This window comes from Odontomachus brunneus, unplaced genomic scaffold (genome assembly GCF_010583005.1).
Source record: "Odontomachus brunneus isolate Ranch 3 - 2012 unplaced genomic scaffold, Obru_v1 Obru_scaffold_008, whole genome shotgun sequence".
Classification (NCBI taxonomy): domain Eukaryota; kingdom Metazoa; phylum Arthropoda; class Insecta; order Hymenoptera; family Formicidae; genus Odontomachus; species Odontomachus brunneus.
The window spans coordinates 2700422-2720950 of NW_022639458.1; the positions used below are offsets into that span (position 1 = coordinate 2700422).

General features: G+C 32.5%; 2 protein-coding genes across 2 annotated transcripts; one reads left to right on the top strand and one right to left on the bottom strand.

The window, feature by feature from the left end:
- Nucleotides 1–97: 97 nt before the first annotated feature.
- LOC116854108 lies at nt 98–19204 on the bottom strand. The gene is made up of 18 exons (XM_032835701.1): nt 18853–19204; nt 18561–18702; nt 18083–18244; nt 17852–17977; nt 17655–17761; nt 17348–17564; nt 16539–17230; nt 16253–16462; nt 9148–9366; nt 8297–8493; nt 7237–7359; nt 4513–4802; nt 3496–3706; nt 2581–2706; nt 2233–2456; nt 1363–1696; nt 646–918; nt 98–524 (listed from the first exon to the last, which is right to left on the bottom strand). The coding sequence occupies exons 1-17, from the start codon at nt 18945–18947 to the stop codon at nt 731–733; spliced, it is 3663 nt and encodes a 1220-aa protein (XP_032691592.1). The 5' UTR covers nt 18948–19204; the 3' UTR covers nt 98–524; nt 646–730.
- Nucleotides 11297–15528, top strand: LOC116854107 (secretory carrier-associated membrane protein 5B). The gene is made up of 8 exons (XM_032835700.1): nt 11297–11535; nt 12413–12676; nt 13080–13143; nt 13495–13623; nt 13691–13847; nt 13917–14018; nt 14100–14226; nt 14310–15528. The coding sequence occupies exons 1-8, from the start codon at nt 11479–11481 to the stop codon at nt 14469–14471; spliced, it is 1062 nt and encodes a 353-aa protein (XP_032691591.1). The 5' UTR covers nt 11297–11478; the 3' UTR covers nt 14472–15528.
- Nucleotides 19205–20529: the final 1325 nt, after the last annotated feature.

Below are 20529 nucleotides of genomic sequence, written 5' to 3' on the forward strand. Positions count from 1 at the left end.
ATCAGTACATAATATTACTGCTAAAATATTTTCCTTTATTTGTTACAATCGTTTACATAATTTTTATTTTATATAATATATATGTTATTAATTATGTTGATACTTGATTCGAAGATCAAATTGCATTTGAATCTTATTGTAAAAATAAATATTGAGGATCATAATCGCTTATTTAATTTCACTCAGAATCGACCAAAACTGAATTCATATACATACTATGATATATAAATCTTAAATTAAGCGATTTAGAAATCCACACTGTCGTTACTAATATTGGAAATGGATTCTTCTAATGTTATCAATCCAAAGAATAAGAAAAAGTGCTTGATTACAGATAGTTTTTCACGGTGTGCTCAATCTCAAATTCGTCGCGATTAGAGTAACAATAATTTACACTATTAATATGAGATTTACAGTAACAAAAATATTATATATCCACGTATCATGTTTCGTTGCGCGTTACAAAAGTAGTATATCCCTTAAATCCATAGACAGTCGCGTCCAGCTCACGTGGTTACCTGTAGCTGTTATTACAGACAAGAAGTTTTTCGCAATATTAGCAAACGTTACTGATATATTGTGCAAAATTAACAATACATAAATTATTTAATATTTTATTTAATATATTTATTATATAATCCATACCTGATTAAGCAAAAAGCTAAGAGCATATCTATATCGTTGGCAATTAGAAAAAAAACCTGTCAGAATGTTAAACTTAGTAAGTTTGTCACTCCTGCTCGTTATTTTTCTGATATTCCATATCTCGCAAATGATTGGATAATAATTCCCATTTCGATGCCCATGGAGGCTTGTCCAGTTCCTGGGTGTTGACCTCCTCTATCAAATTCATCAAGCGAATAAAGAATTCATTGAGTTTTCCAGCGGTGCCCCTTCGCAGTTTCTGGAAGTGTTTATCTGAAATGCAAGTTTGACTGATGTTTGAGGCAGCCATGTTATTTCTATATTGGGAGTGAACGGTTCGATAACACAACGACTAAGTGGTGTCTATGAGTCTGTGCCCTTTACTGTCGTCATAAAGAAACTATGATTATTGATGCTGAAATATAAATAGGACAAAAGTAGAGTGTGGTGTAAATCAATATTTCTGGGGATCGTAATATGACGCGCACGAAGTATAGAACCAGTGTATAAAATATAATTCTACAATTATGCAAAATAAATACCTTTAACCAAATATTATTCCTAAAAATTATCTCACAAACACTTTTTTTATTTTACAACAGTGCATGTATAAAGAGCGACATTACGCGATGTATGTCGAGTATTTGTCATATTGTATTACTGTATCAATAATCATACAAAAGAAAAATACATACTTATACTACTAATCATACGTACTTGTAGGATAAAAGGCATTTTTTATCCAGATTGTTTGCTGCGTTAACGCTGCTATGAGCCTTTTGGTGATTAAGCTCTGGCTTTCAGCTGTCACGGGCCTCAAACGGGTGACAAATCGCAAAAGATATTCTAGTAAGTATCTCGTACAAACGGACAATTTCCCAAGACACCGTTGCGGCTTTGAACTCCATACGACAATATAACTAAGGCTATCAACATCAAGAAGCGGATGTTTGAGACCCTCCAGCCACTCGAATAGCAATACCGACAAAATCTCCAAATTAGTTTCCAATTCCAAACGTTGCCAAGCAGTGGATCGGTGGTTCAAATCACTCTAAAAATACATATGTTTCCAAATTTTCTGAAATACTGTATAAACAATAAACAGATTATATTGTTCTATTATTCTACTGATACATTTAATTATTATATTATCATATGATTTATATTATATTATACTATTATATTATATTATATTATATTATTATATTATACTATTATATTATATTATGTTATATTATTAAATTATTAGGTTATATAATATAGTACAGAAATTATTACAATTACATTACAAACAGTTTAATGAGATAATCGATATATCGTCTTAGGTACGATAGGATTAGTCACGACATAATGATCTCAAAAATAATGCACGTGTTAATATCCATGTAACATCTGTTATCTTATACCATTCTAAATTGATTCATTTTTTCTTGTTATAGACCATCTTATATACTATATCCGTCTCACTATTCATGATTCTAGAGGTATTTATGAACACAAAGGTTTGAGCGATTGAACGTCCAATACGTGAGGAATTAATTAATCACAATATCAGCAATGTCTTTTTTTTATATACGTATGAAGTACCTGATAATCATGCAAACGTTTCCTAATAGCGTCTGAAAGAGAGGTATTATCTCTTATAAGCGCTTTTATAGCTTCTTCGGCAGTTACTGTTTCGTAAGCCTCATTACGGGCTACGCTCTTCAAATCCATGTGCGACTGAATTTCCTTATAACAATCGTTATCGAGTATATCCTGATCATGAATACCATCCCCTAGGACATCGTCGACGCAGTTGTCATCCAGACCTATCGTGATATAAAATCGTATTGTTGAGTATATTTGCATTTTATTGTAGCGAGATAGTGTTGAAATCGATATAGAATGAAAGACGTCGTGTACTACCACATCCGAGTTTGTCAATAGTAATACCTGGAAATGTAGAGTCGCAAGAAGGAGTATCTGGTGACATACAAAACACGTCACTCAATCTTCCTATATCATCGGAAATGTCTCGGGACGATCCTTGACTACTACTACCGCACGCTTTCGTGGAAGCTATAACATACAACTGTTTAGTAAATACGATGGAATATAGTCGAGTGAAATTTTTACGGCAAACCTCAATAAATTTGAACGCGGCTTTTAAAATCGATTAAATAATGTTCTAATTCTACGCACATTTTAATTTTATCTTTAATAATTTTAAATCAATAGAAGAAAATTTTTAAGATGCAAAAAATAAAAGATATTCCAGTAAACAAAAAGAATATTAAATCAGCATCTTGAAATATTGATTTTAAGTGTATCTCTTGGATATTTCCTCGCTTAATTGCACCCGCGCTTTCACACGGGATCAATGTTGATTAGTATCTATAATTCCGGTGTAAACGATTGCAGTCTGGATAAACGTAGTGCACATTCCCTGTGACGACAAAGAGTGACAGTTGCAGACAATTACGAGATATATCCAGTTATAAATAGTAAAATAAACAGTAAAATTAGATGGCTTAAATAATATTACGTGGTTTACATAGTTATTTATTCATCGCCCAAACGTAAGCGCAAGTGAGTGCAACATATAAATAAAATATATTTATAAATATTGGAACGCCGAAGTTATTCGTAAAGATATTTGTACAACATCAAAAACTACGTTATATATTATTGAATACCGTTGTAATAACATTTTATGAATGATTCTTTGCTAGAATATCACGTGTGTGCGTTTCGACCTTTAATAAAACGATGGAATTTAATTAAATGACGCCAGAGATAGATGAAGGTCAATTGCCAGGAACATTATCAAATTGCTTCATTACTAGATGAGCATATAACACTTCTCACTTGAGTATTCGTAGGACGAGTCCGCAAGGGATTCCGCCCACGAGTAGGAGTGCCGTATGTTACCCTTGCCGTCACGGAATTTCTCCAACACGTGACAAATGAACCTTTGCGTGAAAGATACATTGGAGATGCCGTATGTAATTTCGGATGGCGAATTGTCCTCCTGACAATCGCAGAGTTGAAGTATTCGTTCGCAAATAATAAATACAATCTGTGAAGTACAAATAATTAATTATCCGGAGCATGTTGAGCATTTCTCTCAAGCAATATATGTAATAAAAACAAAAAATTAATATCATCTTCAATGTCAAACAAGTAATCAATATTAATTAAGCAACTAATCAAAAAAAATATATATATATATATATATATATATATATATATATATTTATTTGTGAACAAAAAATTAAAACATTGAAACGAAAAATTTAAGATCAAGTCAATTGGTGAGATAAATAGTGATTGATTCATAATTGAGACTTTTTTTATCCTGAAGAATATATTTTTTATAAGAGGGCTAACCTTTAACTTTTTTTTAATTTCTTAAGAATTAGTATTTTTTAAAGAGATTGGAAAAAAGTAAAAAAAATAGGGTAAAAATGACTATAAATTTTGTAGTGTCGTAGTGTTGTTAAAAAATTTTTTTATTTTTTAGGATTAGCCCTCTCAGAAATTTCGTGTCTTTTAATAATTCGGTAATTATTTTTATTTCCGACTAACAATTTAGGACTTATAGGCTCCACCGTTTTGATGAATTTTTTTGAGACCTTTACTTCGAGAACTTATCAGGGCCATTTAAAAATTTAAATTTCTATAGTCTAAGACATCGCTAATAAAATTCCGAAACTCTCATTAAATTGTTTGTGTGTGTCTCTTAATTCTCTTTAAAATAATTCCAAAAAGTAATCTATTTTTTCGGGCTCTAGACCGAAACCTCGTCTTAAATATATCGTTCAACTGATTAGAGATATTAAAAGCAGCTAAATGAATCGCAGAAAAAAAAGTACACACTCGCACCTTTGGAATATGCTTGAAAGTGCGCTGCTCATATCCGTGTAAGATATTGTGTTGCTTCTTCAGGTACGATTGAAGGCTATAGGGCTTGCGATCCCCGGTTGTACTGTGTAAAGGGAATACTATCATTTGCGGAAGTATGAAGTGTTCGAATTCCTGAATACAAAGTATTTGCCCGCGCGTCTGTATGGCGGACGGCCGCTTCATACGGACAAATCTTATTGCGTCGTTTGCTCTCACTCGAAGACTGTAAATAAGGTAGCACGCGATCAGGACACCGGTTCTGCCGAGACCTAAAAGCGAAGCGCTCTTTGCATTAACGATTAAACGGAATAGATCTTCTAAAATTACGGTCTATATTGGCACAATGGATCTTATCTAGTTACACTTAACAATGCCATTGGACCATTTTTAGCGGTGTTCAATAATCTTTTCTAGGGAATAAAGAGAAGCGATTTAATTCTAGATTACATGCTTCTAGATCTAAGACGATATTGATGAAATAAAAGCCTGCCGGAAGTGAAAGCATTATTCGCGCTTTAGATTCTGGAAATAGAAAAGATAGGTACGTTAGAAGTATCGATGATAGCAATTAAACATCGCCTTATCAAGCCTGCGTCATTTGCAGCATGTTTTACAGACTGGCGAATGGAGAAGTCAGGAATGTTAATTGCGGTTGCCTAATTTCCAGAGTGGAAGGCGAGAACATACTTAGAGATATCCAATGACGTGTTTGTCAGATGTTATCGCGAACTGCTAGATCAACTAGCTAGTTGACGTAAAAATGTTAAAGTGCGGCACGTCTTCTCTCTGTAATTAAGTCACGTAGCATGCACACAAGACATTTCTGAAGTTGTAGAATTCTAATCAATTCAACCAATCGCGATAACGCCATGCTGGTGCGAATAAATCCTGCAATTTAAGTTTCCTAAGAACGCTCGTTATATTCGCGTTGTATCTATAATCCTTGAAACATAAGTTTGACCTTATTAATTCTGATTTTCAAAACGTGTAAAATAATTGTGTGAACACATTAAAGTCTAATTCAATTATATATCACGAAAGTTTCACGGCTAAATTAAAAATATTTATACATGGTTACGTAATTTATTAAAAAAATATTTATAGCTCAATGCTTTAGCAACAATTAAGATATATTTTAACGCATTTGTTGTCTTTACTCTTCTATGGGTATAAACTAGTTAATAATTTTTGTGGTAAACGTAAAGTCGCTATAGCTTCAAAACAACCGTTACTGAGGAGAACCGATCGATCGCCAAACAGACACTTACCCTACATACCTTTAAACACTACTCTGAATAATAATAGACTTGCTCTAAAGCAAAATTTACCTATCAACTGTGTCCAATAATGTCAATAAAGTTTACAGTCTTCGTATTTTATACTAACATTACCCTGAGAGAAAAATTTAAAAAAATAAATAAATTCGGTAGATACTAATAACATATTTACTTAAATCTAAATTCTTTTATTTAAGTAAAATAAGCAATTGCTTCCATGAAAAACTATATTTTTAAGAAAATATATATTTTTTACTTAAAAAATATTTTAGATCAATATAAGTAGATATGTTATTATATTACTCGTCAAATAAATACTTCTTTTTATTTTATAAAACAAGAGTATAGAATATTTTTAAATATAAAAATAAGTATCCTTCTGGACAGTTCGTCGTATGCATTATTTATACGTAAACAAACATGCGGGTATAAAAATAAATGCCGTTACATTCGAAATCTCTTATCGTTCCAACCGCATTTAATGAAATGAAAATTACCCGGCATGGCGTGTCCGTGACGATAAGTTGTGTTAAATGAAACTAAGAGAACTAGTTTACTGTTGGTAATCACGCTTTTCCCCAATTGAAAAATTATTTACAAAGTTGTACAACAACAAAACTTAAAATTTTTAATAATCTCGAACATTTAAGATTTTTTATATATTATTTATTTATTCTAAAGATATAAATGCCAAAGAAAGTATCTTACTAAATAGGAAGTATCATTCATTGATTGACAATATAGGTAAAAATGGATAAATATAATATTGCAGTATATATGTATATACCCAGACAGCACCAAATTTTCAGAGAATGTTCTGGGACGTTCTTAGCATATATGAATGTCCTTAGAACACTTTTAGAACGTTCTTTAAAGATTTGTACTATATATATGGGTATATATGTTACTAAATTATAAATTAAAATTCATCTCGACCATACAGGTTCTTAATTAAAATTTCTATTTTCTGCTTTTAGTATTTGATGAGAGTTATTCGCGTGCTCGGCGTAAAGATTCGGAAGCACGATGCACACGTGCATTAGCCGACTTTGTACGCACGCAATGCACCGCGGTAATATCGCACACGATAAACACGTATTATGCATTGCTTAGGTCGATACATTTAAAGCATACGGATCATTGACAGCGATGCGTATAAGTCATCTATGTCAACGAAACTTTAGCACACATCAGAATAGAGGTGAGAAATCCGTTTAGAAAGTAAGAAAGAAAAAAGATAATTAATAAAATATTGATTAATACGCGCGAAAATAAAAAAAAAATTACATGTATTAAAGAAGATAATGTCACATACTTTTTATTTATACATGCATACTGATCTGACAGAGTCATGCATTCGAAAAGCCATGGCAGCTGCAGAGGGATGCAATTGGGGTCAAGTGTATCGTGTGAAAAATCGATTTACCGGCATGACAGTGAATGGCCACTCTTCCTTCTTGCACGGCGAAGGCCACGACCTTGACCATATCCAGGAGCTTCCCCATTGTAGCGTCACCATAATCCTTCAGGGCGAAATTATAATAGTAAACTGCAACAAATTCACGTGGTCGGTAAATTGGGGCAGCTTGATGCCGAATGTTGCTGCGGCAACAGAGGTAAGCGGCAACAACGGTTGTTACTCGGAGACTTTTGCTCCTCCGTATAGATATATGTTTTTGCTGCATTGCATGTTACAGCGAAGCTCTTCGATTTAGCTGGTGGTTGTTAGGATTGGGGGAAAGACGGTTCCACACATTCGTTTTAACAAGGACGAACTCTCCTATTCTATCACCATCGTAAATCTTTCTGACGTAAAATTGAGATTTTTTCTTATCATTCTATCAAGATCTTTATCGTCATATGCACTTTGCATATTGCAATATGCAAAATTACGATAAGGATCGATCGATTCTCACCCTTCGAATAACCCTTCGAACATTTGATATAATGGAAATGATAAAAATACATGAACTTCTTTTTTTAAAGAATGATATATTTGTCTATCTATTTCTTTTTTTAAAGATTGATATATTGTGTCTATCTGTTTCTTTTTTTAAAGATCGATATATTGTGTCTATCTGTTTCAAAAAGAAGCATAAGGAATATTGCTGTAAAAAACACACACAGAGTACAAGGATTAAAGAAATTGAGAAATGTTAATTTTCTAAAAAATAACATAAATCATTGTCGTTATATACAACAAAATGTATTTTGTACGCACGTAATTTTACACAAAAAATAGTACTGTTTTGTAACTTAAACACACAAATATACATATTATGGACCACAATATTTATAATGCCATTTCACCCATTCCTATCCTTTCACCCCATTCCTACCCTCAAAATATAATTTTATAAATCAAAATAAAAATATTTAATAAAATAAAAATGTCAAGATCAATCTGAGCAGAAAATGAGCAAGGCGAAAATTAACAGAAGTTAATAAACACTGTATATAAATTCTAATAAGCTTTTAATACCTACTGCCATTTTTCATAAAAATGTTTGGATCATATGTGAAACCGCTCTCTTCGAGTGGCCCCCCACAACTCGCGTGTTCGCCGGGTGTTTGCAGGTTTATTATGGTTTTTAGGCTCCACCCTTGAAATTGGGCAATTATATCCTTCTTTATTATTTGCGCGGTGCTGGGTCGTGCCATCGCAAGGACATCATCGGTCACCCTAAAATATTTAAATACTCGAGTCTTTTAGATCGAGAACTCGGCTTGCATCGATGGATATATAATGCTAATTTGTATCTAACGTTTATGTTAACTATTTACACGGCGCGATGCCACGAGGCACATGTTAATACACACGCCAAATATGCATCTGATCTAAATAAATCTTCTACGTTGTGTAGCAATCGAACGATGCTTCGACAGAATGTCAATAACGAGATAGCTCGGCTATAATGCGTTTCCTTTAACTCAGCATAAACGATCGACTAGATCATAAATACTGCAGAATTGTATTATATTATAATAAGGTAATATATATTCAGAGCAATACATGATTCGGTGAGTAATCGTGAGACATCTTTAGCGATAATTTGGTAATAATAATGCAACTGCGCTAACAATTAACTGGGTGTATGAATGATTGATACTCGCTACAATTCTGAATTGTATTAGTTTTGTGTTTAAAATAAAGCGATTGAAAAACAAACTAACGAAATCTTAAAGTTAACAAGAGATAAAGATATTTGACAATAGAGGTATTCTTGTTAGCAATACTTTATTCTTGTCTATCACTCATGAATAATGCTTTTTCGTTTACGTCGTCTCTTTTTTACGCTCTTATTAAAATTTGACAAATGGTAATAAAAATGCTCACCAATGCGAAAAGATGTTCTGTATTGCCATATGGACAGGTGGCCAAGCCTTTGAATTTTCATACTTGCATCTGGATCCGCCGCAAAATATAGCGCACTGTATGGACTGCGGCGTGAATCTCCGTAAATTTTCCGAAAACTTATTGTATCCCGCTTGTATATCGCACAAATTTGTTTGCCCGCCTTGAAGACCCGCCGGAATTAACGAGCTTATATCCATTCTACAATTAAACGAAATTCTATGCTAATAATAATTATAACCCAGCCAGAAATAATTCGTCAATCGATTTCGAAACGATGTCGAATCGACGTCGATTTCACGATTTCGATGTCGATTCGACATCGTTTCGACATCGATCAACGAATCATTTCTGGCTGGGGATTCATTGTAAAACAAATTTTTCTACGATAAAGAAGAAATTGTAAAGTCTACAACAATATCATAATTTACAGAAATATTGTTACAGTCTTTCCTACTTGTACTACATTATTCATTTTGGTCCTAGCGACCATTGCGGTTTGACATGCTACTCTTCCGGATGCATGTCGCAACGACATAACGTAAAGCTATAACATATTTTCGTATAAAACTAAAAATAATAATGTAGCGAGGCTAATGGAAATTTCACGACGTCTTGAGAAGTAAGATTTTCCGGCTCTGTAAGCTCAATGATACATACATTCACGAAAATGTTCACGTGCTTCTCATCCATCTCATAGCCATGCACAAAAATAGTGATCGTTTTTATTAATCACTCTCGTTCATCGGCTATTAAACCGCACACGGGGGCTCAGTTGCACGCGACGCGGGTTTAACGTACGATCTTCGCGATGTAAAAAAAACAGTTAACGCGCTAAGGTAAGCTCATAGCGACTGGCAGTTCCGCTACCATAACGTTGCTTTATCTGCTATTGAATCGTAAGGGCTGCGCCTGCGCTAGCTATGGTACCTATCACAGGATTTCTGTATGTGCAGTTAGTATATTATATCAAATGCTTATAGAGGTAAAATTTAATATACTAGGTATACCAAAGTGCACGATCTTTCGGCGTAAAATATATATGTGTACGCTTATCACAGCAAATTTTCAATCAATTTTAAGAGAGTAACAAATAGATAATGTTCTTTAACTTACATTATTTGCTTAAGTTAAGAATTTGCTAAATAATAAAGGAAAATTTGTATACAAATATTGCATTAAATTTATTATCTTATTTTTTATTCTATAGAATTATGCAAAATTATATTTTATTGTATAGAACAAATTTTTATAAAAAGAATGAAAAATTGTTTACTTCACTTGTTTAATCTTAATGCAAACACATGATATACGATACTAGTCTTCTTTCTCGATATCTTGATTAAATGATGAAATTCGCAATTTCAATGAAATCTTGTGAATTAACGTGATAACTTTATTATATCTAGCAAAGGACTCAAAAGTAAAACGCACGAAAAATTTCTTTAAGAAAATGTTGCAAGCATTATTTTCAACAAAAATATGACAGCGTACGTGACACACACACATATATATATATATACCAATACATTCATTTGTATTAAATTAAGGTAGTGGATTATTAGACTTTCGGGTATTTTCAGTAGTGCATTAAAAGAGCCACTTATTACTATTTATCAAACAAAAAGAACATACATAAAAAATGTCAATTTTAATTAAAAATATTTCAGCTCTAAAATAGTCAATATTTTCTAATTGCACATACTGCTAATATTTCACTATATATATATGGTACATTCAGTAATCGACCAGTTGATCACGCGATAAACTTTATGATCTGGGAATTTGAGAAAATTCAATAACTATTATAATTAAAAGAAAACTATTTTATGAGCAGAAATAGTTTTGTGAAACTAATTGCGTGAATCAGCTGATCATTTACGAAACATATCTAAGTTAGTTTAAATCTACCAATTAAAGTCAAAGTTTCCAAAATGATTTCAGAACGTATACGTAGTGTAAGTTTCATCAAGTTTTCATGAAATTTGTTTCACGATGTACAACTACTTTAAACATTCGATTCGACGTTGCACCTTTTATGTTTGAAGTTGCGCGCCTCGAGTCCGAGGGGTAAAAACCAATAACGTGGTCGTGCGCAGCACAGTCAAACCGATAGCTACCGGTAGGTGGTGATCATAGTGATGAACGTCGCTCGAGATTAACGACTAATGTAACGGCGTTACCGTGAGTAACGGCGAAACCATGGATCGTCAAGCTTAGACGGATTTAGATAAGATTATTCGAGTACGTTAAAGTCGAAGAAATATTGAACGTCTCGGCCACATATCATCGGCGTAGGAACGAGTACGAGAGATGTCCGGCTTCGACGAGAATCCTTTCGGGGAACCTACGATTAACGATCCATTTTCGGTGAGTAGCAATTTCCTCGTGTGACAGTGACAAACGAAATACACAGCTCCGTGCTTCAATATTGTTCACGTATCTGTCAAAGTTTATTGGGCCATTTTGTCAGTATCTTTACTTGAATTTATCTTATTGACAGCTAATTCTATTCTATTAAACGATTTTGCGCTGATAAACTACGCCTACGAAAGTCGATTAATGATTATTGGATATGTCATTCTGATGTGGGCAAAAATATCCACCTGCATTAACAATCTTCTTTTTCTATCGTCGCATGATAGCTTCTTTGTCATAAAGTCTGGTTGTGTGATTATTTGTTGTATCACTATATCTATATTCTATATTTATGTAATGACATTATATTCTGTACATATATTTTACGTTGCTGTAATAAAATAGTCTTATCATATTATTTGACTTTTATATTTGATTCTATTTTAAACTAATTTTTAAGAATTTATTTTACCTTATGATCTCTAAAAATATATGTGAGTTCTCAGTAATACTTTACCAAGATATATGTTATCTTTTATTCTACAAAATGTATAAAATACCAATAATTTAATATCTAAGAATAAGATAAAGAATACTAAGAAAAGAATAAACTAAAAGAGGAATAATTGAATAAAATAATGTTATAATACATAGTGTAATATATATGTATACATACATGTTGTAATATGTAATATAAGTTTCATCAAGTTTTCATAAAATTTGTTTCATGATGTACAACTACTTTAAACATTCGATTTAACATTGCGCCTTTCATGTTTGAAGTTGCACTATATTAACTATGTAACTATGTATTACAACAATATTATGTTATAATTAGAAAAAACTAAAGGAAGAGGAAAGTAAATGGATGTGTTAATATCTATAATAGGATCCAGCGATACGAAGAGCTGTCAACTCTACTCCAGCCAGTAGAGGTCTTGAAGACTACAATCCTTTTGCTGAACAAGGCACACAAGGAACTACACAAGTCAGAGGAGCATTAAATCCACCTATCTATGGTGGAGTTGGTGCAACACAGCAACCAGCAACACTTCAACCTACTAATCAAGAAGCTCCTCCTCCTGCATATGCACGTAGTCCTCAACAAACAGTCAATACTGCATTGGGAAGCACCGTACCACTTCCATCAGATGTAAATTTATATTAATATTTTAATTTCTCTAAATTTTTCTTTAAAAGACATTTATTGAAGTAGTTAAAGATTAGATAAGAAAGAGAAGAAAAAATTACATATATATATATATACACACACACACACACCAATATTTGACAAAAATACTTAAAAGTAATATTTTGATAAAATTCTGCAGAATATTACACCAATATTTGACAAAAATACTTAAAAGTAATATTTTGATAAAATTCTGCAGAATATTACACCAATATTTGACAAAAATACTTAAAAGTAATATTTTGATAAAATTCTGCAGAAATTTCAATTAGATCATTTCAAGATTTGATTTATTGTTTCTTATCAATTTGCAAAATTTACAAGTTTTTATAGCTTTAAGAAGAAATATTTCAATATATTTTAGCAACGAGCAGAATCAGAATGGAAACCCAGGACAGAAGAAGAAATGAGAAATACTCCTTATTATCGTTAGTATATTATCTACACAATTAACACGTTAAGCGCGGAGCCGATTTTGCTGTGCTTTACGTTCAAGCGGCGTGCCAACGCGGCGGCGACCATCAGCGGATATTGGGTTACAGGGTCTAAACAGATTATACAACAGTATAAAATACATTAAAGAAGTGTCCACATATCTTCATACTACATTAACATTTATTTTTAAGTTTGATACCGTTGACCCATAGAGACCAACGTTGCTTAAACTAAAAGTTCACTGTCGGTCTCTAGGAACTGACGCCGCGCTTAACATGTTAAAATATGTTAAATATAATGTCTCTTTAGATATCAGATATTTACTAAAACTTTTGGCACCGTAGCAAGAAGAAATAATTGGCCACCTTTACCAGATAAGTGTTGTTTCCAACCATGTTTCTATCAAGATATTGATGTTGAAATACACACTGATTTCCAAAAGATAGTGAGACAATTATATTACCTTTGGATGTGTAAGTTTTATTGTAAATAATTATATTTATCCAAAATCGATTATACATTTAGGAATGTTGCTTACAGTTCACGGTTGTATCCTGCTATTAAACGTGATCGGAGGATTTGTCTTAATGCTTTGTGGCCAAGGTTTCTCGGCATTTGGACTGGCTATCTTATATCTTATACTCTTTACACCGTTTTCCTTTATGTGTTGGTTTAGACCAGCATATAGAGCTTTTAAGTATGCCTATAATACCTCTCAACATTACAGATGTTAAGCAAAGTATGAAAATAAATAATTTGTTTTTAGGAATGACAGCTCGTTTAACTTCATGGTGTTTTTCTTTGTCTTCTTCTTTCAATTGGTTGTTACTTCTATCCAAGCTATAGGTATTCCGGGTGCAGGAACTTGGTAATTTGTCTTTTTTACTGTCTTGTGTACGGCACATGCGAGTACTTATATGCTAACATAAATTTCATTCTTTATTTTTAGTGGTGTAATAACTGCAATTGAGCAATTCGATTCGACGGCCAAAGGTATCTTCGTCGGTCTTCTTATACTTTTCATCGCTATTTGTTTCATTCTGGCTGCAGGCGGTGATCTCTTACTGCTCACTAAGGTATAGTGAATATTCCGAATAGTAAAAAAGAATGAAAATTGATTGACTTTGAGAAAGCAAATATGAAATTGTTTATTTTCCAGATTCATCGCATCTATCGTACTTCAGATGCAAGCGTTACGAAGGCACAACAAGAGTTTGCAACAACATTTTTGCGAAATGAACATGTGCAGAACGCGGCGAGCAATGTTGCAGCAACTGCAGTTCGCACGCAGATGGCTAATGCAACCCAACCGCGTTATTAAAAAATTCTACTACTTATTTGTACACTACGTTCTGGCTTTATATCATTCAGTAACTGAATAGATCTCATTAGTTCTGCTGTATATGGATAAAAAGAAAGAAAAGATTATAGAAATGCAATATATCGCAAAACTTATTCTTACAATGAGACGCTGCAATATATGAAAATTGTGCTTCACGTTCAAATTTAATCTCTGATGTACATTGTCTTAACAGTGTTAACTGTACAGCCAGTACTGGCGAAATATTGAAGTATTAACAAATATTCTGAACTCCTTCTAATCTAATGTACTTGTTTCTGGAAGTGATAATAATATTCTATGTTTCAAAAGAAACTATATACATATATATATATATATATATGTGACACGTGTAACATTTTGCATGAGTTCGATATATTCGTTCTTTATCATTTATTATGCGCGTTGAAATCATAAAATTAGGTTATTACACATGTGAGTGAGTTATATATTAATTATGATTATATTAATAATCATGTCTATAATTTTATTACATAATTGCTTACATTTACTAGCTTTTATATTTTAGTGGCACAGTCTCATGACAATGTGATCATGTATAAGCTAGAAGTATACACTAAAGTAATTAACTTTACTTCAAGTAAAAGAACAATTGCAAAGTTAGGCTTATGACATAATTAGGTTCGTATTTGTTAAATATTATAAATGTTAATTTACTTATGAATATTCACAAACAGCCTTTTTGTAAACCTTGTGAAAAATCCTGTACATTCCTTTTTACATGATATGGTGGACTATCTTTTATCATGGCTGTTATTTTGTATTAGAGAGAAGAGAAGTCTCTGTTTTTATATTAAAATATAAATTCTGTGAAATAATGTTGACACACACAGAGATATATTTTGATTGAGTATTTTATGAATTTGTACGAATAATGATTATTTTTATAATCTAATATGAACACACTATGGAATTATTCGTGATTATTGTAAGAAATTTATATAATTTTCTCAATTTAAAAACATAAAACATGCGATTGTTATTTGTTGAAACTGAAATATAGTAACGTTTATTTGTATTTCTCAAGATATCTTAATGATAATAAATTTAAATACAACTGAGAAGATCTTAAAAATAATTGTTACAGATAAAATTTATGTGTAAATATATATATATAGAATATAATTAATTACTCTATAAAATAAAATTACGCAATCATATGCATTTTTACAAGAGTTATCAAACTTAACGAACACTATAGAAATGATTTGTTAAACAATAAATTATTCTTAATCTCATTTTACTGCGATATATTTGCAAAATAATTGTAAACCCTATATTTATATGTACGGTTCTAATTCTTGTAAATTAAACTTTTTAAGCAAATCTTTTGCTGTAAAAGAATATTAAAACATTAGTATCGTGTAAAGTTTTCTTGAATATTTTATACATTTATACACATACGTGCACACACATAGAATTTCATGTATCATTTGGCATACACGTACCTTTGGAATGATAAGTTGCAATAGGATCTATCGGAAATGGACAACCAATATCGGCGTTGTTAATTAGAGTAGTTCCAATCAACTCTGCCGCTGTTACAGCGTCAACAATTTCCACTTTAGTACGATACATAAGTTTTGCGTGACCTTCCGCTAATCTGGAATTATTATTATTATCACTATATTAGTGATATCAATTTCACCAAAATTGATTTAAGATACGTCATACGTACAAAATGGAATATTATCATATTGTGATGACTAATCGTGACTAATCGATGACTAATAATGTTATACCTGATAAGACTATCTAAAAGCCGCACTGTTGTTCTCTCAGGCCTTCTGTACGGATCTGATCTGTGGTAAAGATAAGTTGCGCTGAGTATCTTTTTTGCTTCTTCAGTTAACGTTGGTTTTAATGCACGCACATGTGCGAAATATTCGCAAAGACTTTCTTCTCTCCATAAGCCTGTCAAGTTTGAAGGGCCCATATATATTTCAGAATAGCTGTAATAATTGTTCGTTTTAACCAATGCTGTGTGCAAACAAAATATGTCGTAGGAAGTAGACTATATATTATTACGAATTATTTTCTTCATCTTCACAAGCAGCTCTTAAGATATGAGCCGACGTCATTTCGTCCCATTCAGGATTTCTATTGTCTCGTAAGAGGAGAATTAGATCAAAGCGCGACAAAAGGGGATTTCCCAAGCAAGTTTTCCATTCATCACCCGTAAAACATCCACCGTCTGGATTAATAGCTGCAATAACTGAACAACGGCTGTTCAACGTGCTCACCATGCCTGCTTTGGCTATGGAGATAGTTTGTTGTTCCATCGCCTCGTGTACAGAAGTTCTATCGTGAGAGTTCATTGTCGTGAACTCATCCACACAACATACACCTCCATCTGCAAGCACTAAAGCACCAGCTTCTAGATGCCAGCCATCCGTGTCCTGTAATACATCTCTGAGTAGATCGCTTAAACAACGATAGTACAACTTAAAAAGACGAATAAGAACAAAGTATTTAATGTTATTAACTTTGACAGCAGCTGCTGTGAGTCCAGCGGCGGTGGTGCCGATGCCGGTTGTAAAGACGGATCTTGTAATTAATCTCGATGCAGTACGAAGCAATTGCGATTTTCCAGTACCTGGATCTCCAATCAATAGAAGATGTGGCTCGCCTCTTACGCGCATTTCTGTTTCGTTAGTTTTGGCGACGCCACCGCACAATACAACTGCCAAAGCTAATTTCGCGATATACATTCCATACATCTATAGATCATTCGAGAAAAGCGCAGAATGTTACATTGATTTGAATATACAAAACGTATTTGTTGTTACATAATACTACTTCATAACATATTTGAGAATGTAAAAACTTGTATATACTTGGGGGCAGATAGAGGCGAGAATATTGTCTCTGCCAATTAACGCATTATCTCGATAATTTTCCCAATACGCTGTAAAGGTATCCTTTATTTCTGCAGTTGAGAAGGTTGCTTCTGAGATCTTTCTGCGTACGGAAATACTATTTGCCATTAGGAACGTTGTGGCTTCCGCACGTTGGCCAGGTTTCAATGTACCCCATTTTCGTATAATTACTCCGCTACAAATGTTTTATATAAATACAGCTGGTAGCTAGTCAAAATAATAAACGTTATACAATATTAAAAAATAATCTTAACATTATAGCAACCTAATGTCTATGTTATCCCCAGGTCTACATTTATCAAGGAGATCATCCAACAGAACTACTTGTAGACCAGCTGCATAGCAGCTTCTTGTATCTACCTTACATTTGTCCTGTATATAAAAAAATTACTTATATTGCATAATATTGCTAAAAAGGGAACAAAAGTATATGATAGTTATATACAAAGCTTCCTGAGATACCTGGATTTTTATTTCTTGGTAATCAGAACAATCATCCTGCTCTAAAGATTTTGAAGCTGTTATACTTGGAGACTGACATGCTGCACAGCTTTTGATATCCCTAAACAGTTGTCTTTCCCACTCTAACTACAACATTGAAGCCAATGCTTGAATATGTATTTACTCTTAAAATTAAAATTATTATTATTTTATGTTAAGCTTTAATTTTATTGTGTTTAGATATTTACATACTTTGACTACAGTAACATGTTTGCATTTTTTACAGATGAAACGTTTTTTTAACTGCATAACTGTTGGTTGAGACATGCGTACAACAATACCAGATGTTGAAACTAGTTCACCAATTTGACCTGTATCGATGTGTATTGGTACAGCAATAATTCTGACATGAACCTGTGTATTACAATATTATAGTCAAATAAGACTGTCATTAAAGTTTATACTGATTGACTACCAATTTCTGTTAACTTAGAAATTACATCTACTCGAATCTAAGATATACTTGAATAAATTATCAAAGTTTATCTCAATTAAGAATATATATAATAAAAGTTTACATTTAAATATCAGTTTTTATAATTAGCACATTTGATATATATTAATGAGATGGTAGAAGAGAATAAACAATTTTAATTTTGTCAAATGTAACAGACAATTTGTAAGCAAGAATATAATATATAAGCAAGACTAATACAATAAAAATTTATACCCTGGTCTTTACTATTTGGTCTATCTTGCATAGTTGTTCTTGAGCTTTTACTGCTGCCTCATCACATAGTGGTAGAAAATGTCTAGGATTACGCAAAATTTTCTGTGCATTCTCTGCATCAACTTCAAATAAGGATACAAAACTAAAAGATGCACAGAAACATGAAGAATATTATTATGTGGGGCTATAATCTATTTACTTTTATTCATAAACTTACGTTTCACTATATTTGAGCAAACTTAAATAAAAAATACATATTATATGTCAATACAGAATTAAAAAATCAACTTACTTTACATGTATTGAGTAGAACATGTGATCATCTGTAGCATTCAACATTTCTTCTAATTCTTTTATGTGATATTTTAATAAATAGTCTTGAAGCATCTTGATAACTTTATTTTTCTAATAGAATCAGATGAGCTCTTCAAAATTTCAGCGTGAATAACATATGATTATGTTCCCGCCACAACCATGCTCTTGTATACGGTGCGTTCGGGGATCACGCTACCAACGCTACCACGTTATTCTATCTTTATCGCTTCTTAGATATACAACAAGGATAGAAGCAGAGAGAAGCCTCAGGCCGACGTCCCATGGAGCGGAAATTCTCTGCGGAACGGAACACGCGAAACCAGTACGACCAATCACAGCCGTTCCGTTCTTTTTTGTGCCGTTTCGCTATAATCTTACCATTGCAATTTTGCGGAAAGGATAAAGATAGTCGCGGATAACAATATATCTTACGTATCTTATTTGCTTCTTATACATTTATTATATATTTTTTTTTTCGACATTCTTTATTATTTCGTTTAGAAATGATGAGTAGAGGGATCGTAAGTAATAAGATGTTAATATTTTGAATTGTAGTAAACAATTATGTATAATATGTTAATATGTTTATATGTTTATATGTTTCACAGTCGACAAAAATCACATAATATATTCTCCATAATTAATCACAACAGATCTCACTTTATTATACTACATAATGTATCATCGCAATTCCGCTGATGTACTTTTCCTTCTGTCCCATGAAGCGGTAAACGCGGCAGCGGAATTATGTTTTAGCCAATCGTAAAATAGTTGCATATTTTCCTAAAAAGTATTTTACTCAAAAATAAATTTTACTCTTTACTAATTTATCATATATTATATCATTTGTATAAAATATTATTAAAATTATTAAAAACATGAGAAATAACATTAAAAAGTCTACTTTTTGTATTATTCCACGTGATCCGCTTCCGCGTATTTCGCTCCATGGGACATAAAATAGAAAAAGCGCCGGAAGAAAAGCGGAACGGATGTGATAGGTCGTGCTAACTCCGCACGTTCTGTTTCACTGAAAATATCCGCTCCGTGGGATGGCGCTCTCAGTGTGCAATTCATGCAGCGGAATAACGGAGCGCGGAACGAGAGCGGAACCAATCATGAGCGAAAGCAATCACGAGCGAAAACTATGGAACGCTCGTGATTGGTTCCACTCTCGTCTATACCACTATTCTGTGGCTGACGTCATTAATCAGGTTGGTTGCAATGGAAAAACAAGAACTTTGATATGAAATAGAACTATATATGCCGCTCTAGATATTTCTAGATACGGGAAAGCATGACGCCATTTCTCGATTCTCTAACAGGGCTATGCCCTTTTAAACTATGCATTTTTTACCGATAATTATAAAATATTTTCGTAATAAAAAGCATTTCGTTCATTGATACAGGAATGTGTTTATATATCTCATCGTATTTTTACATTACTTTTATTATTTTCATATCCGTATAGCTTAGCTTTAATAAGTTTAAATTAAAATAAAACTGTGCGTGTTGATAAATTGTAACTTAAAATAATCGTATACTAATAAGCAAAGTCATTTTATATATATATATATATATATATATATATATATATATATATATATATATATATATATATATATATATATATGAAATGTAATTACATATTTTT

Excerpts from the sequence above, each read along its gene's own strand:
- LOC116854107 (XM_032835700.1), top strand. The coding sequence starts at position 11,479 with ATGTCCGGCTTCGACGAGAATCCTTTCGGGGAACCTACGATTAACGAT. Across the intron at positions 13,144-13,494 it reads GAGAAATACTCCTTATTATC|CAAGAAGAAATAATTGGCCA; the intron begins GTTAGTATATTA and ends TTGGCACCGTAG. Across the intron at positions 13,624-13,690 it reads ATTATATTACCTTTGGATGT|TTCACGGTTGTATCCTGCTA; the intron begins GTAAGTTTTATT and ends TGTTGCTTACAG.
- LOC116854108 (XM_032835701.1), bottom strand. The coding sequence starts at position 18,947 with ATGCTTCAAGACTATTTATTAAAATATCACATAAAAGAATTAGAAGAA. Across the intron at positions 18,245-18,560 it reads ACCAAATAGTAAAGACCAGG|GTTCATGTCAGAATTATTGC; the intron begins GTATAAATTTTT and ends TGTAATACACAG. Across the intron at positions 17,762-17,851 it reads ACCAAGAAATAAAAATCCAG|GACAAATGTAAGGTAGATAC; the intron begins GTATCTCAGGAA and ends TTTTATATACAG.